Source organism: Balaenoptera acutorostrata, chromosome X (assembly GCF_949987535.1).
Source record: "Balaenoptera acutorostrata chromosome X, mBalAcu1.1, whole genome shotgun sequence".
Taxonomy (NCBI): Eukaryota; Metazoa; Chordata; class Mammalia; order Artiodactyla; family Balaenopteridae; genus Balaenoptera; species Balaenoptera acutorostrata.
Window position 1 is genome coordinate 128,629,664 of NC_080085.1, and position 23,816 is coordinate 128,653,479.

The following is a 23,816-nucleotide window of genomic DNA, read 5'->3' on the forward strand; positions in this document are numbered from 1 at the left end:
TGTTCATTTCATCCCATGATGCAATCTAGAGAGTTCAAACCCCTCAGCCTCTCGGAAGTGGGGGCATGGGAGCAGGTGGTGCAGAGTGATCATGGATGGATGGATGGATGGATGGGTGGATGGATGGATGGATGGATGGGTGGATGGATGGATGGATGGATGGATGGATGGATGGGTGGATGGATGGGTGGATGGATGGGTGGATGGATGGATGGGTGGATGGATGGATGGATGGATGGATGGATGGATGGGTGGATGGATGGGTGGATGGATGGATGGATGGATGGATGGATGGATGGATGGGTGGATGGATGGATGGATGGATGGGTGGATGGATGGATGGATGGATGGGTGGATGGATGGATGGATGGATGGGTGGATGGATAGATGGATGGATGGATGGGTGGATGGGTGGTGAAGGGAGGAGAGGACAACCTAAGGGTGGGCAGGGAGGCAGGGATCGGCAAGGGACAGTCAGGGACCAGCGTGCAAACTGGTCAGCCGAGGAAAGGGGCTTTGTGGAGTCAGGGAAGACTCTGACTGCTCAGCGGAGGTCTGTGTAGACCCAGTAGTAGGCACTAACGGTGTTCTTAAAGGGCAGGACCAAAGAAGGATTTCAGGAAGACACATGGATTCTTTGGGAGCAGGGGAGGAAAGAGGAGGGGGAGGTAAACTACGTGGGAAGGAGGTGCGAAGGGCTAGGATGATGGCGGTGGGAGTGGAGGGGAAGAGACCGATTGCCAGAGGCAACTCCCTGCGCTAAGCTTAAACCAAACGTATGTGGCTCACTACCGGACAAGTCTTCGTGGGCAAACAGAGTAGAGAATCAGCCCATAGGAGGAACCTGCCAACAGCCGGGTGCATCAGCCCAGAGTTAATCTAGGGCAGCTCCGTTCAGTCCACTTTCTGGCACAACGGAAAGGTTGTAGATCGGTGCTGTCCGATACGGTAGCCACGACGCACACTGGCTCTTGAGCACATGAAATATCGCAAGCGTGACAGAGATTCTGCTTTTGAAATGTTTATTTCATTTTAATTAATTGAGATTTAAATAGTCACATGTGCGTAGTGGCTACTGGTCAGCACATGCCTAGGGGCAGTGGTTTTCAAGTGCGCTCTTTGGAGGAGCAGTGTGATGTGTCCGAAGTGCAGCCTCTCAGGCCCCAGCCCAGACACCCTGAAGCAGAAGCTCTGCAGGCAGGACCCAGCAGCAGCCCTTGGGGTGCTCCTGCTGCACCCTCGTGTTTCTGAGCCACTGAATTAGGGCCACTCAAAATTTCTGAGATCACTGGTCCGGGTTTCAACTAAACTGCATAAAAGAACCCCTGGCTCAAGTCTACAAAGAGTGACTCGAGAACCATTAATAAAACGTGTCCAGCTCAGCAGGATCAGAGAAAAGTTACGTGATGCAACGAAGATGTGGTTTCTCAAAGCCGAGTCAAGATAAGGAATGTGGTTGGCTTTGAAGTGTGAAAACCAGAGAGCAGCCGCTCATCCCAATGAACGCTGCAGACGTGCACAAGTGGCTCTAAATTGGGTTCAGTGTCAAAAACACAAAAAGCGACCGTCGCCCGTGAGATGATTTAGAAGAGCACGCCCCTGAACGTGAAATGCAGCCACGCTTCTAAAAGGAGAGATTCGTAAAGGGAGGCCAAGAAAAGCTAAAACCTAAGGAGAGAGGAAGCATTCTGAGGCTACGCCCTCGCGGAGAAAAGAGGACACAGAAGCACTTCCAGCAGAGCCAGACCTACACGCGAAACACCCCAAAGCAGACCCAGCCCCGGCTGTGGCTTCGGTCACGTGATGGCCAGAATGCATGTCACTTTGCTCTCTCTGGCACGGTTCCAATTACGCCTTCCGCAAGAGTAGAATTTGGAGATTCTTGATACTGAAACTGTGCTTCAAGAAATAAAGAGAGAAAAAAATGATGAAGTGTACATACAATAGTCAACCAGGAATGCAAAATAAAAGCCTGGGTGAAAACTTCTCGTTGTAACCGTGCAGTAGGAGATGAAGCTAAATACGCTGAAAATACATCATGAGGAATTTGACCGGATTGTAAAATTCTTAGTGAAAGTGATGTAAGTGATAAAGAGGATAGGATGAAGAAGGAGAAAGAAAAGGCTGAAGGAAACCATCTACAAAGCTGAGGCTTCCCAGAAGAGACTCGAGCTTCGGGATCAGGAGAGAGGAATAGGGCCCTCCACTCCTCAAGCAGATATCGTTGCCAGAACACTAAGTCACTTAATCGCTTAGAAGATTGCTGTGTTACCATATATGCCTCCACTGTAGGCTAATTAGTAAAAAAATAAATAAATAAATCTGTATTTGAAATTTTACTGATTTGAAGTAATCTTATAATATCTTGGCTTTTTGTTTACAATTTAACACAGTGCAGTAACTTAATTTACCGTACTTTGTTTCACAAATAGTTAAACACCAAAGCAGCACTTGTAAACAAAGAATTACTAAAAGTTACTTTGATACAGGACTACATTAGATGTTTATTAAGAGAGTGCTTGACTCTTCTGGTGACTACTGATAATTAATCAACTTCAACGTGTTGTGAATATGACCTGTGAATATTCCATCATTTTTAAGATGACGTAGGCTAAGCTTATTACTACCACCTGCCTTTCTGGTTACTTTCCTATTTAGGGAACATAGAACCACATTCTGGGGGATTAGAAATCACCTAATATTATATTAATGAAAAGTTTTCACAGTTCTCAAAATAATTTAGAATTTAACAAAATTAATGTTGTCTTTAATCAGCACTTAAAAAGTAGACTATTTCCTGTCTCCTGGATAAATGGATGTTTGCAACCAACCATCTCTAGAGAACGAGGACACTAATGGTTTTGAATGACTCAATTCATGGATAGTTATGCCTTTAACTATTTTCCACTGTGAATAAAGATGCTTTTTAATAGATGCCTTTGGGTTCAAAGGTCATATTACTTGCTAACAAATTATTGCTTGGGCCAGAAAGTCTCTGAAAAATTTTAACTGAATTTCTCATGCATCTCACGCCTCTAGTTTAGTGAGCATTAGTTATTATTTGATGCAGAAATTCCATATTAATCACTTCATGCATATTTTATTTTTGGATTAGAAAATTTGCCATCTTAGAAAAACTGAAGCTAGACTTTAAGGCACTGGCATCTAGCATTATTATTTAACTTTACATTTTAAAAAGAAACCTAGATTACATGTTGATATAATATTTTGAATATATTGGGCTAAATAAGATATATTATTAAATTATAAACAAAAGAACTAGGAACTTTGTGTCAAACCTAATTTGACATGCGGTTGCTTTTCGAAATGCACTAAATTTCACAAATACTTAAAGTATTTCTTGAGTACAGTGTTATGTTCAGTTATTATGGTCTTGATAGCTAAAGTTATGACAATTTTAGTTTGCTCACTCTGTACTTATTCATTCAACAAATAAGCTATGACTGTTCCAAAAAAAAGGAAAGAAGAGGTTCAGCCCAGTCCAATTACCAATTATAAAGACAAATCAAAAGTTTCGGCTGTTACGTATTCTTGGGCCAAATTGTTGATGCATGTTTTGACTGCCTACCCCTGGAGTTGCTTCCAATATTACAGGTAATCACGAAATAACCAGTCTAATTCCTTCTCTCACCAGCTGGACGGGAGCGCGTTATATATGCCCTGTGCCGTTGGCAAAACTCAAGGCGTCAATGATCGGGGAAGGGCTCCACCTTGGGAGTCATTATACATATTGTGATCCTGCCAAGGGTCAGAAGCTACAAAATACAGTTCCCCTGCATGGACGTCTGAAAAGTTAGCCAGAAATTCCCGGGGATTGAAGCCAACCCACACAGTATACCTATAGTCTACTGTGCGTATGGAATAGCCCATGACCTTTATATCTTTTAAACTCGGCTTGTCAGAATTCCACTGAGGAGAGTCTGCAGGCCGGGGGTACTGGCTATAGGCCACCAACTCACGGGGATTACCATGGATGTATGGATCTTCTTCCGAGTCACGGACCTGAAAATGCTTCAGAAGGTTCCGGCCTTCTCGGCACAGCTCCACGTGAAACGAGGGGATGGGGCAGCGAGGAGGGACGCGCAGCCCTGCAAGTCCCGCGAGCGTGGGGAAGAGAGAGAGCAGTTCCACGAGGTCCCCGGCTTGCCGGCCTGAAAGAGGAAGCAGCCCGGCGGAGGGGGTTACAGCGCAGAAGCCCGCTGCAGCCAGGCTGCACGAGCAGAGCGCGCGCCCAGGCCCTACACGCCGACTTCTGTTCTTTTACAGCATTTATTCTTAGCCCAAGAGTTTTAGGAACAAAGCCGACTCGGCACTTCACCCGATAGCAGGGCAGAATGAAGGTGCCCTCAGCCTGTTGACACTTTTAAACACGATTTGAATTTAGGACCCACCAGTGTTTAAGTGATTCAGGCAAGGGTCATCGGTGGAGGCCCAGACCGCTGGGGAGAAGTCTGTTGAGGACAAGCTATTCCAAGCCTCATAGCATCACCCCGCGGATCACTCCTTTTTGGAAGTCTGCACTTGATCCATCGCCCTTTTATTGTTGTAAAATACACACGACATAAAGTTTATCACCTTAACCATTTTTTAGTGTCCGGGTCGGTGGCGTTAAGTACAGCCCCACCATCCATCACAGAACTCTCTTCACCTTGCACAGCTCCCCGTCGCCACCCCCCAGCTCCTGGCACCCACCCTGCTACTTTCTGTCTCTCTGTGTTGACTACTCTAGGCACCTCATAGAAGTGGAATCACAAGAGTATGTGTCCTTTTGTGCCTGGCTTCTTTCACTTAGCATCATGTCTTCAGAGAGTCCACCCATGTCGTAGCACATGTCAGAGTTTCCTTCCCTTTAAGGCTGAATGATATCCCATTGTATGGGCGTGCCACGTTTTGCTTATTCATTCATCTGTCAATAGACACTCGGGTTACTCCCACCTTTTGGCTATTAATTAACGCTATGAACATTCTTCTACACGCTTCTCTTTGAATGCCTGTTTTCAATTCTGTGGGCTATATACCTAGGAGTGGAACTGCCGAGCCACACGACCATTCTATGTTTAACCTTTTGAGGAACCACCAAACTCTTTTCCACAGCGACTGTACCATTTTACATTCCCACCGGCAATGTCTGAGGGCTCCAATTTCTCCACACCCTTGCCAGTACTGTTGTTTACTGTTTGTTTTGATAACAGCCGTTCTAATGGGTGCGAAATAGTATCTCATTATGGGTGATTTATCTTTAAAGTCTAAATCCTACACTTTATATTGACTCCTGTTAAAATTTATTGTGACCTTGGGCCATCATTCTAGCCTTTCTGGATCTTTAAGCGCTTGCTCTATACGGCTCAATTTTATTTCTGACGCATTTGGTTTGTAAGTAAAATAAAAAGAAAAAAGGTGAAGAAAGCTTTTTTAAAAGATACCTTTACAAGGGCAAGACCTGGCTGACACAACCGCCTTAACCAGGCCGTCAGACTTGGCATCGCTAATAATGGCACAGGCCGCCGTGAAGTGCCCCCAATGGGGTACGGCTGCAACCGCAACCTCACACGTGTGCACGCGTCCAAAGTGTCTACCCCGCATCTAGTCCCGAGGAAGCAATCAGACAAATCCAGGTCGTGGGTCGTTGTGCAAGACAGCCGCCCCGGACGCTTGAAAGAGACGAGGTCAGGGAGATGTGGGGTCCCAGAGGACGACAGGCCTTGTCGGCCACTGTAAGGACGTTTTACTCAGACTTGACACAGGAGTGTAGGAGCCCCAGAGCAGGGCTGTGACACCCCCTGACTTGGGTTTTATCAGGCTCCCTGCGGCTGTTAAAATCAGGATCACTGAGGAAAAACTCCAGGGATCAAGGTCACAAGCAAGGAGAGTTTAGCAAGAGATGGTGGCAGTGTGGTCCACGGTGGTGACAGTCGGGTGGGGGGGAAGTGGTGTGGACATATTCTGAATGGAGAGTGACAGGCTTGCTGACACACCACGAATCGCGTACAGACTATGACAGAAAGACAGGGGCCGATGGCCCCGTGGTTTTGTGGCCTGGGCGACTACTGCCATTTCCTGAGACGGGGAAGAGCGTCAAAAGAAAGGCTTAAGGTCAAAGGTGAAATGTTCAGCTTTGGGCACGTTAGACTGGCCAACTGGGACAGGCTGTTGGAAATCCAAGTCCAAAGATCAGGGAAGACATACAGGCTAGAGATAAAATTTGGAAATAAGCAGGATGACAGTGCAGTTACGTCAATTTACAACCTGAACACCTCCCAACTGAAGTTTCAAAAAGGACTCTCAACCTGCCAGAAGATTTCTCCCAGCAAATAAAGGGCTATAATCATGCCCTGAAACTGTTTAACATTTTTATCAATGACATGAAAGAAGACAGTGCATGCAGCACACAGAACTCAAATGTGTGGAAAAGAAAATTGGGCCGTAGAAAACAAACTCGGGAAGATCCAGAAAGGCCAGAATCATGGGCCAGAACCAAGAAAAATTTTAAACAAGAATCAATAGAAAGTGCAGGATTTAGACGTTAACAAGATGGATTAAATGCAGAAGTCCCAAAAGGGGGCAACCTGGTTTAGTAGAGTTCACAGCAAAAGCACTCCAAAAAGAGCAAATGCCACCTGAAGTACACGACTCATCTCTGCGCTGAGCAGATGGAGTCAGGAGACAACTCACAGAGAACCCACAGGCCGACCCCCGTGGCAGCGATGGCCATCTTGTCCAGCTGATGTTTCCGGAAGTGTTTTCTCAAACTGGAGCTTTTTGGAAGACAAAGACCAGGATAACCAGGGGACTGACGCTACCTGGAGAGGACCAGCTTGGGAGGACTGAGACACGGAGGTCAAAGTAAACTTGCCCTTCACTCCTGGGGACGGCAAAAGCAGAAGCACTGATTTGACAGAGCCGGTGCTTCAGCAGATGGAGATGCTGCCGAGCTGGCAAACGTCTCCCACACAGAGGCCTGAGTCCCGGCCAGAAGTGAGCAGGTAATGGAGTTCTGCTCACTGGTAAGCAGGCAGCCCCCGCCCCAGTGGAGTCGGCTAGCCCCTCCTCTGCGCTCAGAGCACACTGCCGTCACCTCTGCGACAGCCCTCCCCATGCTGCTCCTCTGTCCCTCCCCCTCTCCAAGCCCCTGTGGACAGGGGCCATACTCGTTAGCTCTGGGCCTGCCACTCCCCTTCCGCGCGCAGGAAGGCCAGATCAAGCAGCATCACTCCTGAATGTTCATACCTGGCTCCACTGATTCTGAGATGGAATCAAAAGGGTCGAGGTATGGGAAAAGCTTGTCGCCTGCCGCCGGAAGCGGAGCCGTCCTTCCCGGAACATAGAACACCAGGGGCACGCGAGTAGTGACGTCAAAATTGCTGTATTTGGCCCATTCTCCGTGTTCGCCCAGAGCCCACCCTGGTTCATAAAAAGCACACAGAATGACAGAAAAAGAATAATCACCTCGTGGCTTGCTCATTTCAGTTAGACACCATTTCATTCCCTGTTGTTAAAGCCAGAGGAAGCAAAACCTGATCGTCTAGAGGGCGTGTACCACCAAAACAGGAGCTGTGAAACTGTGGCACAATCGCTCAACTTTTAAAAATAGTATCTTTTTCAATTTTTAAGACATACCACAGACCAAGAAAATATAACTTCTGATTCCAGATCCTTAACCTTGATTAAAAACCACCCCCAACCCTCATTTAAAGCAAAAGATAGCTTGAATACCCCAAGATGGAACTTTCCAATCACTTCATGTTTGAGTGCCCTTTTTGATATAAAAAATATAAAAGAGATTGTATGTTGAGTATTTCGTATTAAAAAAATAACCCAAATTACAAAAAGCTGCTGTGCATGGGTTCAAGAAGGCTTCTGTGGTTCAGATGTAGGCAGTCCCAGGAGGGCCCTTTGAGAAAGGCCATTTGTAATCAGCTACAGCTGCCTCCGAGCCAAAGCGAGCTCCGAGTGACCCTGCCTTCACGGGGGTGCAGTGGACTGTGGAAGCACTGGTGGAGAAAACTGGGCGCTGAGAATAAGGTCCGGAAGGGGATGGCAGATCATTAGGCAAACTGTGAAAAATTACACCTCCACACTTAACAAAACAATATGGGTCTTTACAAGGTGCAAGGTAGGCCTGTGAGAAATGACACGGAGAAGTGTCTATGACATTAAGTGGAAAAAACAAGCCAGGGAACAAAACAGGACACAAGCACAATCAATCCTGCCACGTTCCACGACGACACGTTACGCACATGCACACTCATGACATATAGCCCCATGTATATGCACGACTGAAGGCAGGCAGATGGACCCCGGATCTGTCAGCACCAGTTAGCTCTGGGCAGGTGGGATAAAGGGCAGGGTGCTCTGGCCCTACATGATGTGCTCTGTACACTTCTTTCTTGTTACAGTGAGCACATGCTATGATCTAACATTGTCCCACTTCATATTCGACGATATTAAAAAACTTTTCCTGTTTCTAGGTAGGATGACGGTAGTGTGGTTAAACTTCAAAAGAGCCGAATTTGTTAGAAATACTGTTCAGAAAACTGAACCACTGAGACTGGCTTCAGAACAGTTCGGGGGTGAGGGAGGATAACTGGGGCAAAAATTAAAAAGAATTTTTTTAAAAAGATGTTTCCACTTTTGGAAGAAGTGAGAAACTGCCTTAGAAGAGACACAGAGTTGTGAACCCCAGGCTCCTGGCAGAGAGGACAGCGGGGCTGGGGGAGGAAGGGGTAAGTCGGGTCTGAGGGCCTTGTTGGGCTCTGCCAGGATTGTTCTGGATCTTCGTAAGAGAAACCAGAAGTCCTGCAACCCTCTAGGTTAGAAATGGGTTAAAGGGGCTCCCCACACAAATGGACGGCTCCCGCTGGGCTCACCAAGAAACAACAGTTACTACAAGGTCCCCCCACCCACCCAGCTCCACCACCCAAGCCCCCAAGATGCTTCTTTGACCCAAAAGAGGGCCCGCTTCCATGGAGAGAAGTCCCAGGGCTAACAAGGTGGCCGTAAAAGCACCCAAGACTCCAGACTCAGGGCACTGCTGATTCACAAAAGAGAATACACACCTATTTCAGGCAGTCTAGGAAAGTTTTCACAGAAAAGGTCAGATGCTTGGAGTGACTCACCCGGGCATTTCAAAACACTTACCGTGATCCGAGGTAAGCGCCACAATCGTGCTGCTCGCCAGCTGAAGATCGTCCAGAGCGCTCAAAAGGTGGCCAACCTGCGTATCCAAATACGAAACACAGGCAAAGTAGCTCTGGCGGATTTTCCGCTGCAATTTAAAGAAGAAGAAGAAGAATGAGAGTGACTGCAAGTTAAAGCCCCAGCCCTCGGGTGCCCTTGATGACCTTCTTAGCCAAAACGGAACACCCGTTCCCCTGCCATCTCACCCCCGCCCCTTGTACAGCCACAGCGGAACCCGCACGTCCACAAGGAGGATTCTTTGCTACGCAAATCAGTTTTCACTTTAGGGCTCAGATCACAGCACATGGATGTGTGCGGGTCCCAGGAGACAACCACGTACACAGAAACTGACCCCTCAGCCTTCCGAAGTCTGCTGAGGGTCACACCAAAGATACCATATAGCTGTATTCATTTCCTGGGCCGCTCTAACAAAGTATGACAGACTTGGTGGCTTAAAACAACAGAGACAGATCGCCTCCCAGTTCTGGAAGCCAGAAGTCTGAACTCAAGGTGTCGGCAGAGCCTCTCTGAAGGCTCCAGGGGAGGAACGTTCTAGCTTCTGGTGGTGGCCACAATCCTTGGCGCTTCTTCTCATGAGGACCCCAGCCATACTGGGTCAGGGCCCACCCCACGGCAGCATGACCTCATCCTGACCAGTCACACCTGCAATGACCCTATTTCCAAACAAGGCCACATTCTGAGGCCCTGGGGGTCAGGACTTCCACGGATCTTTCTGAGGGACACACCTCAACTCTAACAACGGCCGTGAGTGGGCCTCTCCCCTGAGCTCTTCGTAACCCAGCAGATGGCAGCCGCTTCCCTCACAGCCTGTGGCTGGCACGCACGCCTCCTTCCCAACAAACTGCCCGCAGGCAGGAGAACGGTGGCGGAGGAGGGAGAGCAGCACACCCTCCACGGACCCTCAACCCCAGAGCGGCTTCCGGAGCAGACAGGCTCCGTGAAAGAGCCACAGCCTCTGCTGGGCTGACTCTTCCCCCGCCTTGTTCACAAATCTTAAAGAAAAAGATGAGTCCCCTACCCATGCCACAGGGGAGAAGCGAGGGAGCTGCCGGGCGATCAGACCAGCCCCAGCGTCCGTGTGTCCCAGCCAGTCCTGTCAGCTGGACCCGGGGCGAGAACAGTCATGAGACTCGCCCCCTCTCCCCAGGTGGTGAAGACAGTGGCTATCCATCTAACCTTCTAGAAGGATTATGCTGAACCCTGGCTACTTCTACCTTCTGGTAGATAAAAGTCTCCAGTCTGTAACTTGGGGAACTTCGGTCCTCCTGGGGACCAGAGACACCTGTCAGGATGGCTGTGTACTAGTCAAGGGTACGCCTTCCTTCCTCTGCGGGCCCCTGGAGACAAGAGAAGCAGCAGATGTGGTCGTCAACCTCACTGAGCCACCCGTCCAGTGAGGACAGGCATGGAGACAAGAAAAGGCGCGTTACTGGCGGGGCCCAGGGACGACCCTGGAGAATGAGCCCTCGAGTCGGCCTGGGGAAATCGGGGGAGGCTTCACAGAGGAGTTAGCATTTGAGGAGAGGAGCTGGCAGTCAGACAAGCGGGGGGCGGATGCCCTAAGCAGGGGCTGCAGCGCGTGGAACAGTGGGGTGTCTCCGCAGGCCAGGGCGCATTTTGGGCCAGCAAGCTGGCCAGTGTGGCTGGAGAGTCACACGGGAGGGCCGGGGAGCAGGACAGGATGCTGAAAAGGCAGGTCACGGCCAGATGGTACGGACCCAGAGGGCCCATCCAAGGAGTGGAGGTCTCGGGTTGGAGGCCGACGAAGGCACCGAGGTCACCCCAGGAGAGGAAGTGACACAATCTGGGCTGCAGGTGAATGACGGTCCCCCACCGAGAGCCCGGAGCAGACGCCAGGGGCTCGAGGGGAACCAGCACTAGGTCAGCGCTGCGCGCACGGGGCAGGCTCCACGGTCGCTCGTTGAAGCGACAAACCAAGACCAGACCACTGCGGTGGCCCCCAGAGTCGTGCCGGAGGAGCAAGAGGAATTTAGGGAGACGGGGTAGGAGCGGGGGAGGGGAAGGAGTAAGCAGGGAAAGGAGCTGAGGACTCCAAGGGGAACTCCAGGCTTCTCGTTAGGCTGGCAGCACGGTTCAGGGGCACGGAGGGGGCGGGGGCACAGGAGGAGGAGGAGGAGGAGGAAAGGAAGAGCAGGAATGGCGGTGCAGCCACACGGGGCCTCTAGCAAGCAGTGGACAGACACGTCTGGAATCAGGCGCGTGGGGCTGGAGACGTGGTTCCGGGGCTCATCCACAGCAGGCTCGGCGGGCAGGGCTGGGGACGAAGAGCATAAACAACACGGTGTGGGGGGGGCCCGGGCTTGACCCCGGAGAGCAGCACCTCCTAAGTGGCAGACAGAACGAGGGGCTTGCCCTGGGGACTGCAGTGGAGGGGGCCCAGGAGGCTTGGAAAGGAAGCCCAGGAAGCAGACATTTCCAGAAGGCGTAGCTCTCTCAACAGTGAGAGAGCAGCAGGGATTCAGGGAAGGTCAGGACCCTCGAGGACGGATTTTATTTGCCAGCAAGATCAGGGTTGACCCAGATGAGAGAATGCTTAGTGGGATGGGGAGGCAGAAGGCCGCACAGAGGTGGACGAAGAATGAAAGGACAGCGAGGCCACAGACACAGCCAGAACAGACCACGTCGCACTCATTCTCCCGTGGAGGGCAGGCGAAGGAGCAGGAAGGGGAGGAAACAGGCAGGGGCCAGGGAGGCGGTACTTCTGAAGATGGGATGGATGGCAGCGGATGTAGAGGCTGGACGGAAGTTGGGAGGAGACGGCAAGGAGGGGGAACGGGGTAGGGAGGGGCCGAGTCCCTGCAGCTCTTCTTCTGAGACCAGGGAGAAGGCCGCAAGCTCAGCACACAGGCACGCACAATTCTGGCTACAAGTGAGGGAGGTTATTTACAGCTCCCGTTTACCAAGTACCTGCTGGGTACCATCTGATCCTCCGAACCACCCCAGAAGGTGAGCATTACCACTTCCATCTTACACAGGAGGACTCCGAGGCTCCGAGAGGTTGATTAACTTGCCTAGAGACACACAGCTGGCAAGGGGCACAGCCAGGATGTGTACCCACGTTCAGCCTGTGCCTTCCCCTTCCTCAGACTGGCAACCAGCCTCTGCCTCTGAAACAGGAAGTACAGTCATCTGCTGAGAGATGGGGCAGAAGGGCAGGGGGGCAGGGGGGAGGAGGGCACGGGGGCAGAGGGACGTGAGGGGCTGGAGGGGAGTGGTGAGGGTTCAGCACAGCTGCAGAGGGCAAGAGGGAGCCGAGCAGAGGACTGGGCATGCGAGCATGTCCCTGCCTCAGGACGCGGGCTTGAGAGCAGACAGGGTGGCCGGACTGTCCTGTGGTCAGGGTATTGCAGTCAGGATGAGGATAAAGGGACGCGCGTGCTCAGGAGCTGGCAGGAAGAGTAAGTGACCGGCCACGGGGCCTCAGCTATCCAGGGAGGGAGCAAAGCCCAGAGGGGAGCTGGACACGGGGAGAGGGGGCCACACACCGGCGATCCCCGCGTGGCCCCAGGCTCACGCACGCGGCACTGAGTTAGAGGGCTGACGGCTGAAGGGGGCACAGAACCCAGAGGCTCAAGACCCAGAGCTGCAGGCAGATGATGAGCAGGGCCAAGTGCAAGGTGAATGTGGGGCGAGGATCAGCACACGAGTACACCAGGGAGGTCCTCTGGGTCACACTGTGAACCCGTGTGTCCAACTGGGCAGCTACACCGCCAGTGGGTGTGGTGAGAGGAGGGGCTGACACAATCGCGGGGGCGGGGAAGGCACCCTCGCCGTGCAGCCGACACTGTCCTAGACACCCCACACGTTCACCGTGGTCCCCGCTGAAAACCTCCAGAGCAGCTGTCATCGCGGAAAACCTTCCCCCATCTTGTGTCGATTTTGCAGATAAGGACACCGAGGCTCAGGGAGATAGGATGACTCGTCAGCAGCCATGCAGCTGGTGTGGGGTAACTGGAAATCGAACCTAGACTGGTCAGAGCCAACGAAACAAACGCAGGGGCTCTGGCATCACACCTCCCAGGGGGCGCTCCTCCGCAGTAACCGTGTGATCTGGGCAAGTCTCTGGTGTCCTTACCTGGACTACAGAGAGAGCAGGCCCCCCGCTAGGGTCCCACGGGGACCAAAGAGCACACACAAAATGCTGAGCACCCTTCCTGGTGTGCAGTCCGAAATTTAAAGGGTCATCGGGAGTGACTGTCACTAACGCGATGTCCAGGCGCAGCCTCGGAGCTGCAACTCCAGCAAACCTCGCTCTCAGAACCCCTGCGGGGGGAAGAAGGAACCCAACAGACCGACGGGCCCGCTGCTTCTCAAACTCTCACCACTGCCACCCGAGACGCAGGGATGCGCAGCCCTCCTCACCCAAACCCTTGCCGTCCGAACACAGGGGCCAGAGAGCAAGAGACACCTGGGCAGTCTGTCTGGTTTTGTTTTGTCTCGACCCGTACCCTACGGCAGCGGTTCTCAAACTTCTGCCTGCGTTAGAATCACCAGGTGTGTGTTTTTGGAAATGCAGGTTCTCGGGCCCCACTCCCAGCCTCCAACTCCCTGACTCTGAGTGGGACCAGGATGCCGTGCTTCTAACAAGCCCTCGCGGGGATTCTGATGCAGACGGCCCCGGAAGCACTGTGAAAACGCTGTCCTCTTCCTTCCCCTGTAGACGGGCTGCTGGAGTGTTCACGTGCTAACAGAAAGGCAGGGCTGCGTGTGGAATATTCCGGAAAGAGTGTTGCTCAGCGTGTGCTCTGCACGCCAGGGAGAGCGGGGCTGACGAGTCACCCCCACGTCGCGGCAAACAGACCCCAGACACTGCAGCTGGACGGCGTTGGCCGTGTTGGTGCCCCAGCTCCCTCTGCGCCAAGGCCCCGCTCACCAAGCCACCTCCTGAGAGTAATGGATGCCCGTGTCGGCTTTCCCACAGGGGACCCGCCAGAACCAGCAAACTGAGAGTTCTGGGTGGCACGGGAGTCGCCAACCACCCTACACCTGACAGACTGTCACCTGGATTCAACAGCATCTCCTATCAGTTAGTGAGGGTCACCCAGGGCTCCTCCCCATGCCAGGCCCACAGCCCGCGAGTCCCCAGATCTCCAGACGCCCCCTTCTTTGGAAGCGGAGACGCTGAAGGGGAGACTCTATCCACCCAGCACGTTCGCCCCAGCCCCGGTGCTCCACAGGCCGCCTCACACAGAGAAAGTTCTCAGCAAGACACAAGGGACGGAGCATGTCCACTGAGAAAAGCACCATCACTCGTGACATCATGCCATAAGTGCCCAATACTTCCCCCAAATCCGTCCTTGATACCTGAAAGTCGGCGGGAATCGGGCCGTAGGGCACGCTGAGGTTTAAGGCTTGGACATCCTCCCGCCGCCTGATATCCATCCAGGGGTTGTAGGCCACAGGAGGGAGGCCGGCAGGGACCTGGGGATCAGGAGCCAGGGTGATGTTCTCCAAGGGATACAGCTTCTGAAATTCCTTGGGGGAAAAGCACACAAAGGCACCAGGCTGTCACTCTTTTGGCAAAGGCACAAGGCTGGGCCTCTACTGGTGTTTACGCTGCCTCTTCTCTAAGCCTGCGATGCGCTCACACAGGTATCTCCCCCACTTGCAAGTCACTCTCACGAGATGCCAGTGGCAATGAAATCATTCGACTGGTTTCCTACAAACCGAGCAGCGACAGCTCTCTTCCCTTAGAGACCGATGCCCTCCTCTTCCTGTCGCCACCTCCCCTCCAACTAGAAAAGGTGTGCAGAGGTGTGGCCAGTTCTCCAAATCACCCTCACCCTCAGAAATTCACTGGGAGAGCACACAGGAGTCCACACACAGCCCTACTCACGGCTGCAATTACTGCAGCGAAAGGATACCAGCCACAGTCAGCAAAGGGGACTGTCACAGGGGGTATCTGGGGGAAACCAGGCACAGGCTGCCAGAGTCCTCCCCCGGTGAAATCACACAGGACGCGCGCAATTCCACCAGCAACAAGCTGTGTGACAGCATGTGTGCAACGCTGCTGCCAGGGAAGCAGAGGCTCGTGAAAGCCTCAGCACCCAGGATTTTTACTGGGGCTGGTCACGCAGGCACCCTCTGCCCGCACAGATCAAAACGCCAGACTCGAAGCAGGAAAGGAGGGGTTTCCGTGAACAGTTCAGGCCTAGGGAGCCACTTGGCAGTTCTGGGAATGGTGGAAACACTCCCGAGATCCAGGTTCCCAGAGGCCAGGGCAAGGGCCAACCTCACGAGCAGGCCTTTCAATGGATCACAGTCAGGCCTGCTAGGTTAACTCCTTCTGCACGAGAGACAGAAGTTGGCCTCACTCCATCAAGGGGTCTGACAGCTCCTGCTAGGAAGGCGAGATCCCCTGGGCCAATCAAAGCGCGACACTCACAGCATCAAAGAGCACATCTCTGGTCTCCACGCCCATCGCAAGTGACGGGCATGCTTTGCAAAGTCAAAAGGGTGGGCTGCTCAGGCCCGGGGAAAACGTGATAGGAAAAAACTGAAAAATATTCTGAAAAAGAAGAGACTACATACTCTAAATGATACACACGCACGTGCAGGATTCGAGCCTCCAACAAGCCACGTGGTGCCCTGTGTTTCAGGGCTCAGGGGGAAAGGCAGTTACTGAAGAGGGCTTCACATCTCCTGGAATTGTGTACCAAGGACCGCCACTTACTGCAGACTTTGGTGGCCAGCTCTGCATCCCTTCTCCTGATGACTCACTAGCCAACCCAACATTACTCACTGACTTCTAGGGAAAAACCCTCCAGTGGAGGAAGTAGAAGCCAAGTGTTTCTAACAAGATTCTTACATGTCCTAAGCCTACTTCTTAGCCTTGACCTCTGAAACCCATCTGCATACCACTGAGTATACTAGTGCCATCAGGCGTCCCTGGTGACCAGGGACGGCAGGACGTGGCCACCTTCACTATGACACAGCTGTCACAGCTGTGCTGGATCAGCCCTCAGCCAGCTCTTCACCTTGGGGTATCTGAAGGGGATGTGCGGCTTATGATAGCCCACAGCCAGGAAGAAAGGACTGGCAGATGTTTTCATCTTTCCCAACAACCGTATGGCTTGCTCGGTGCTCTGCTTGTCAGGCAGGGTGCCCTCGGGCACATCTGCCACATCCACAGGGCACAGCAGGTTGGCATGGAGTTCTCCGTCTGGTCCCCTACAGGTCTTTCAAAACAAAACATACAAAGTCAGCTTTTTAAATGCAAGAAACAGAAGTCATGAAAGTTCCACACAGTGGATTTAACCTTTATATTTCGAGCACATTAAGTTTCAGTCATCCAGACTACACGGGCACATAGAAGTAGAAGTAAAACAGAAAAGTGTTTCTTCTTTTCCAGGCAGAGGCCAGAAATCCACCAGAACTTAGTTAGCTTCTTGTTGTTCATCCTCTGTCTCTAGGTCATAATTAATTAAAGGAAACCGAAGTAAACTAACGATCAAAAAAAAAATCTGTCTCCAATTCAACAATAAAAAAACGTAGACAAAGGACTTGAATAGATATTTCCCCAAAGAAGATATACAAATGGCCAATAAGCACATGTAAACATACTTAACATCATTAGTCATTAGGGAAAGGAAAAAAATATCTGTTTTCAATTTCAAAGACAGACTAAAGCTTATAAGTGACAGGGCCACAGTTCACTAGATGAAGTGACAGCTCATGGAGTTTCCAGATCCTCAGCTACACCGTGCACAGGATGGAGCCTACCGCTTCATTTCCTAAAGTGGCCACGTTGGCCACAAGGCCAATTTCAGTTTTGACCATGACTTCTACCTCACAAACAGCCAGAGACAGCGGCAGCTGCTGCCCCGTCTCACCGAGGAGCACCCTTTCACAGGTCTGCCCTGTCCACACCGCCCTGGGCAGGGCAGCTGCCATCTGCCTCCCAGTACCTGCTCACGTTCACATGGTCTGCAGCACCGCCAGGGATCTGGTGCAGTCAGACCCACCATCTTGAGAATGATGTGGGAGATGGGGACAGGGACCTGGCATTTGTGAGGCTACTAAAAGTAGCAAGATGATTTCAGGGAACAGAAGGATTGAGATGGGGTCTTCCGATCTCATTCTCTTAATACTCAAGCCACAAGCCAAAGGCCAGAGCCCGCTGGCTTTCACTGTATTGTGAAATGAAAGTTGTCATGAATTTAGAACACTCTTCTGCACCCCACCAACCTCCCCAAATCCACACCCTTCTCCACACGGTGGCTCTAAAATCCTCTGAGAAACATGTCATTTCTCAGTGCTCCAGCTGTTTTCCTGAATTTCTTAAATGTAAGTTTTAGTTGCATTTATACATTGGGGGCTCCTCTGAACCGAGATTAAGTTTCCTTATAGATTCCTTTTTTTCATAATGCTTTAAAATTTTAAAGCCCCTATCAAAGGTCTCAGCACCTGAACATATCCATTAGGCCCAAGACAGACAGACAGACAGACAGATAGACAGAAAGCCTTTCTCCCAATCTGGGCTGAGGTGCTTAGAGCACAGGTCTCTCTTCGTCCTTCCATGTCTCGGCATCTCCGATAACGAACCCTCTGCACAGAGCCTTATCCAGAGTGAGCACGAAGGAGCCATTAAGTGAGTCTTGCACACTAGAGCATAAGCTTCTAGAGCGAGGCATCCCTGCCAGCTTCTAAAATGCAGCCACCTCTCCGCTGGACCTAATGCTAAAGATCCCAACAGTCATCTCTGTCAGCTCATGATCACAAACCAAACCCACAAAGCCCACCACAGAACCAGCTGGAAAGGACGCGCATGTTGCACACACAATAGTTATCCTTGATTTGCTAGACAGGGAAGAAGAGGTTCCCCTCAGAGCAGTACCCCTTGCATGGCCTTACCTTGGTGTTTTCATACTTTTCAGAGGAGGGATGATAAGGTGGAACAGACCAGCTATAAGGAGAATCATCACTATGATTGGAAGATATTCCTTGAGGGGGAAAAAGAAGGAAAGTCATTAACTAAACCATGGCGAGTCCTTCAGTGCCCTCCCCCACCAAAATGTACACTTTGCACACAAGTGGGAAAGGGCCATCCCCTTCTTTTGGCCTCAGTTTCCTCATCTATAAAATCAGGAGCCTAGGCCAGATGATGAGAAGTCCCCACGAAAACCGACCCTCTGGGCTTCTATCTGAGTACTGAGCCCCTGACCCAGCCCCAAAGAGCCCTTGCTGGCACCTCTCCCCACCCTACAAAGGAGGCGGCAGAGGCAGGGGCACAACCAGGGCTGGCTGGGCAAGGGGAGGCTCCGCGAAGGGGGGTGCCTTGCCGGATGCCAACCAGACACGAGACGAGGAGGCCGGGGTTCGAACCCCTGACACTGCCTTAGGACGCCAGGTTCAGTGCTCTTTCATGACGCAGAAACCCACCCCTGAGCTCGGTAGTTTACAGTCTACCTGGGAAGACAAAATAACAACGTGTGACACCGAGGAAGGACTGCCAGCTGTCTGGAGAGGAGAACTGCTGTGTGAGTGAAGAAGCCCCGGGCACAGAGGGGACGTGGGTCTGGGGAGGGCTGGCAGCGAGGGCTCTGGAGGGAGGGACCGCCTGTGCAGATGAGCCGGGAGGAGCTGAGAGGGTAGCGTGGGCAGCGCCGCGGGAGAAGGGCGTCGCCAGCACGGGGACACACGGGGACTCCAATGGCGAGCACCTGGCGAGGCAGGACTGGAGGCGAAGGGGCGGTGGGCGGAGGGCTTCTCAACCCCGCGGGCACAGTGGGAGCGCAGAGCGGGCTGACGGACCTGGTCCAAACCCCTGCGCTGCCCCGCGTGCCCGTGCGATCTCGGGCACGCTCCGCGAGCCTCGGTTTCCTCCTTGGGAAATGACGCCAATGAGAAAGCCCACCTTGCCTGCTGCTGGGGAGAGGACTACGGGGGCACTCGGCACGGCATCCAGCAGGCGCCCGGCACTCAATCAAGGTGGCTGCCGTCAGCCTCAAGGAGGCCCCTCCCCGACACAGCAGGGTCTTGAGAACAAAGACCCGCTTGAAAAATGTGTCTCCAGGAGGGCTGCAGGCAAAGTGTTTGCTCTCCAGCTAAGACAACCCCACAATCTAATTATCAGGGGTAAGGAGGCCAGGCGCCACCCCTCGGGCCTCGTCAGGCCTCCCTTCCTGAAGCACAATCTCCCCTCTGCTGTGTTTGCTCCTTTCGTCTCTCTCTCCAGCTGTGCTCAGGCCAGAGTGTCAAGATGTGAGCACCCACTGCAGAAAGTTCTACTTGCACTTGCTGGCGACCTTTCGGCCCCACAGCCTGACAGATCTGCCTTCCAAACTGGGCCCAACTTTGCGGCCCCTCATGGTAAGCGCTTCTCGGGACAGAGCTTGGGCTCTCAAGGCACCCCACCCCACGCTGCCCTGGGATGCTCCCCTGGGAAGGCAATCAAGGCAGCTGCCACTCTAGCTTCCCAGAGGAGGAATCGGAGGCTCGAAGAGGTTGAACGATTTGCCCCGGGTCCCATGCACACCTAAGAAGTGGCAGAACTGGGACTAGGTGCCACTGCCCATCAGCGGTTCACTCAGCCTCCAGAGGTGCTCATCCCGGCGGAGTGCGGCACAGAGACCTGAAGACAAGTGGGGCTAAACTACAGTGCATGTCTCTGTTAGACCACTGTGCTGCCGTTAAAAATGACGGCACGAAGCGTCACCATGCGGGAAAACGTTTATGTCTACAACACTCAAAATACAGCTGCGCATCACTGCTGGTATAGTGGTGAGCACAGCTGCCTTCCACAATATGAAGTTGTATATCCAGGAAAATCTCAAATCAGAAAAATAATATGCCCAGAACCAGGGGACATCACCACAATACAGCTCTCCTTAGTGGTGCAAATACAAGCAATTTACATTCTTTTTTTTTTTTTTTCTCTTTTCTGCCGCACTGCGCTTGCGGGGTCTTAGTTCCCGACCAGGGATTTAACCCGGGCCCTCAGCCGTGAAAGCGCTGAGTCCTAACCACTGGACTGCCAGGGAATTCCCAATTTATATTCTTTAGTTTATACTTCCCTTTTTCTCCCCCAACTTTCTGTCAAATAATCATGCCTTACTTCAAGTTAAAAACAAAAAAGTTTTAAACTCTCTGCTTCAGCATTCTCATTCTGGCATTAAAGAGAACCAGTTTAGCTGGCAGTGTTGAAGGTCAGGACTGGGTTGCCCCTGGCACCCTAGAGACCCTGGGTACCAGCTTACCCTCCTCTTTCTGACCTAATTCACAGACAGTGGGCAGGCAACCCCTGCCAAATTGCAGCCTCTTCACTGGGCAAGTCAGCAGAGCTGCCCTGGTCTCACTTCACTGCCAGAGACCCTGGGTTATAGGGGGTCAGGCGCAGAGCTGGACTCGCAGCCAACGCTCCCCCTCCCCCCCCAGCCAGTGCCCTTCCTTCCCCCCACGCAGCCAAAGGAACCAAGCAGCACCATGACTGGTTTCCAAAAGGAAGAAAAAGCCCTTCTACCCTTTTTCACTTTCGGTGAGAACACAAAGCCAAGCTGAGAAATAATATCCTGGACAAAGGGGGCAGTGACTAACAAGGTGTCCACCGAGCCCCAGCCCCAGGAGGGGACCCCAGTCCTCAGACACGAAGATGGAGAGAACCCAGACTCTGAGGAGCAAGCAGTACCAGGATGAAAGACTTTTCCAACCGACATGGTCACGTAGCCATTCTCCTTGAAGTACTGGGGGATGGTGGAGAAGTTTCCAGAGTGTGCCCTCCAGTAGGAGTTGAAGTCATACAGGCGGGTAGTGTCTGGTCTCCTCCCGGTGAGCAAGGACACGCGGCTCGGGGCGCACACGGCTTGCTGGTAGGGGGCAGAAGCAGAGGGACACGTCCTCAGAGGAAAACAAAGTCTGGGAGCTAAAAGGTAACCAGGCAACCTCCCAGGTCCTCGGCTAACAGCTTGGCGGCTGAGTCATGCAGATCTCAAAGCCAACCAGCAGGAGTTGGGCCTCACCCAGCCGCCAGCAAGAAGTCTTCCCCGAGAGAGGAAGGCCGCAGCCCCTCCATCCAGCAGATGACTGTGTCCTTCTGCATGATGGCGTCTCACGGGTGCCTGGAGCAAGCAAAGGTCTAGGGAGCGGCCCCATGAAGGGGCACAGGAAGGAGGGCCGCTGTGGCAGCATCCCCTCCTTCTCAGCACCAGGCAATCCCCAGTTGGGGGAAGAAAGGTGGGCAGGACCAGCCTGAACACAGTATACCAGGGCACACCCTCCACCCAAGGAGAAGCACCCCTGAAAGGCACAAGCTTCCTTGCCAGTGGACAACCAGGTTTTCTCAGCCGCCATTTTCCAAACTGTGCTCCCCTCTACTAAAGAGACGCCTGGCACAATGAGTACCATCCCCCAACCCTCAGTGCACGAGGCACACACCCACACCCAGAGGTGCCCAGACATACCTGGGCAAAGGCATTCTGGAAGAGGAGGCTGTGGGAGGCCAGCTGGTCCATGTTTGGGGACCTTATGAGCTTGTCCCCGTAACAACCCAGGGAGGGGCGTAGGTCATCCACGATGATTAGAAGGACATTCAGAGCATCTGCACAGGAAGGAGGGGCTTCAGTGAGATCATCTGCACTGACACCCAACCCCCACCCGGGGTAGGTGCTAGGGTACCCAGAGGTCCAAGGCTGGCCCCAGCACCTTGACAGCCCAGCCACCTAAGCCAGGGAGGGTGGGAGTGGGTGCACAGAAGAAGCCCCAGTCCGGGGTGGGAGGGTTAGGCTTTGGCCATGGCCTCAAGCCTGGATGAGGGAGGGAGAGAAAAAAGAGGGAGGGAGGGAAGGATGGTGGGTGGGTGGGTGGGTGGGAGGGAGGGAGGGGAGGAAGGATCGATGGAAGAAGGAATGGTAGGAGGGAGGGAGCGAGGGAGTTAAGGATGGAGGTAGGCAGGGAAGTAGGGAGGGAGCCCCGCAGTGTGGGCGAGGGCGCCGGAGGCACCTGTGGCCGAGTTGCCCGGCGCCGCGGATCCGACAGAGGCGCAGACGGAGCCCAGGACCAGGCCAAGCCAGAGCAGGCCCCCGCCGGGCGGCAGCATTTTTGCCCCGGCGCAGCCGCTCCGGGGCGACGATGACAGGTTTCGGCCGCCCCCGCCGCCTGTCTCGCGTCGTAAAGCCGGGCAACCTGCCCGATGCGGCCGCAGCCGGCCGCAGAGGCCGGCGCCCCGGCCCCCCGAGAGCGAGTGCGCCTGCGCGACATCCGGGCCACAGGGGGCGGAGCCGCGGCTCCAGCGCAGCGCCTGCCCCGCCCACCGGGCCGACTCACTGGTTGGGGCCCTCCTCCCGCGTCGGGCAGGCACTTGGGGAGTCTTTCCAGGTGTCTCCAAAGATTTGCGTTGCAACCACTGTCCTCAACCAGCAGTTTCCCGCCACTTTGCCTTTGGTCGTGCTATGCGTTTCACCTGGAGGCCCTTCCCTTCCCTCTTCTCTCTATAAAAGTCATACTTTTCCTTGCAGACCAGCCCAAATGCCATTCTCCTTCCATGAGGCCCTTTGAGAACTCGCCTTCCTCCATCTAAAGGGACCCCTCTCCTATGCATTTGTTCAACAAATAACTTATTAAGTACACCAGATACGTATACCGAGCACTGTTGGCGGCTTGGGAGTTCTAAGTCCCTTCCCTTGTGGAGCTTGTGGACGATAAATGACCAAATAAACATTGAATAGCAGTGGGCATGCGCGGTCTGGAAAAAAATAATATGGGGGCGTGGGTGGCACATGGGGAGTTTCATGTTATTTTCTATGGGGTGGCCAGGCAAAGCCTCACTAATAAAGTGATATGTGAACAAAAACTTGAAGGAGGTGAGAGAGCAGGCATTGTGGAGAGCATGCTTGACAGTGTTAGCTGATGGCACAGAGGCTGGTGTGGCTGGTGGGGAAACAGGAGATGGGGAGCAGGTAGGAGATGGGAGGATTGAGGTCATAACTCTTCGGTGGCAAGAATCATTCACTGTGTGCCTGGGGCTGAGGGTTAGGAAGGACATCACAATCCTCTCTCTCTGTCTCTGACTCACTTCCACCTCCTAGTGAAATAACCTAACACAATGCCAGGCAGATTGGAGATCTTTTTTTGCATACAGGAATACATAAATATTAGTATAGTTATTGAGGGTTTCCTATACCCAGGCAACATGTTAATTTTCTCCTCACACCAACACTGTGAGCTAGATGCTACTATCATTCCCATTTTACAGATCCAGAAATTAAAACTCAAAGAGGCCAAATCACTTGACCTGGCACACAGCTTTCCGTGAGAGGGAACCTCCTCGGTTGGTAGCCAGAGCGCAGTCATCGCAGGAGGCTTGCTGCCATTGCCGCTGCACCTCATTTGCTGTATCCTGGGGTCCCAGCAGGTTGGCTGTTCACACTGCAGCCTGGCTGGCAACGCCCCCTTCCCTGGGAAGGGCCAGCCTCCACCTGCACTCCCCAGGCCAGAGCATAGGACGAGTCCCTCGGGGTGGGCCAGCCCCAGCCAAGTGCCCAAGCTGCCAGGCTTCAGGAGGCACCTCAGCTGTCCCTCCTCATCCTGACACTTCCCTTGTATTGGTGGCTGCCTCTTTCCTCCCAAAAGTATGGCCCCTA

The 23,816-nt window shown here is 52.9% G+C and overlaps 1 protein-coding gene and 1 long non-coding RNA gene across 16 annotated transcripts; both read right to left on the minus strand.

Moving 5' to 3' along the window:
* Positions 1-348: 348 nt before the first annotated feature.
* IDS (iduronate 2-sulfatase) lies at positions 349-22,418 on the minus strand. 15 transcript variants are annotated; one of them, XM_057537967.1, is made up of 11 exons: positions 22,177-22,418; positions 21,639-21,775; positions 20,867-21,044; positions 18,094-18,182; positions 16,218-16,418; positions 14,545-14,715; positions 9,160-9,286; positions 7,249-7,422; positions 6,822-6,883; positions 4,024-4,172; positions 349-1,894 (listed from the first exon to the last, which is right to left on the minus strand). In XM_057537967.1, exons 1-10 carry the CDS (start codon positions 22,271-22,273, stop codon positions 4,035-4,037), a joined length of 1,374 nt encoding a protein of 457 aa, XP_057393950.1. In that variant the 5' UTR covers positions 22,274-22,418; the 3' UTR covers positions 349-1,894; positions 4,024-4,034. The 15 variants fall into 15 exon arrangements, with proteins under 15 accessions (XP_057393950.1, XP_057393949.1, XP_057393948.1 ...); XM_057537966.1 differs by having other exon boundaries at positions 349-1,899; XM_057537965.1 differs by having other exon boundaries at positions 3,990-4,172.
* LOC130706372 (uncharacterized) lies at positions 9,427-14,525 on the minus strand. Its single transcript, XR_009006631.1, has 3 exons — positions 13,316-14,525; positions 12,148-13,209; positions 9,427-10,556 (listed from the first exon to the last, which is right to left on the minus strand). It is a non-coding gene; the product is annotated as an uncharacterized LOC130706372 (long non-coding RNA).
* Positions 22,419-23,816: the final 1,398 nt, after the last annotated feature.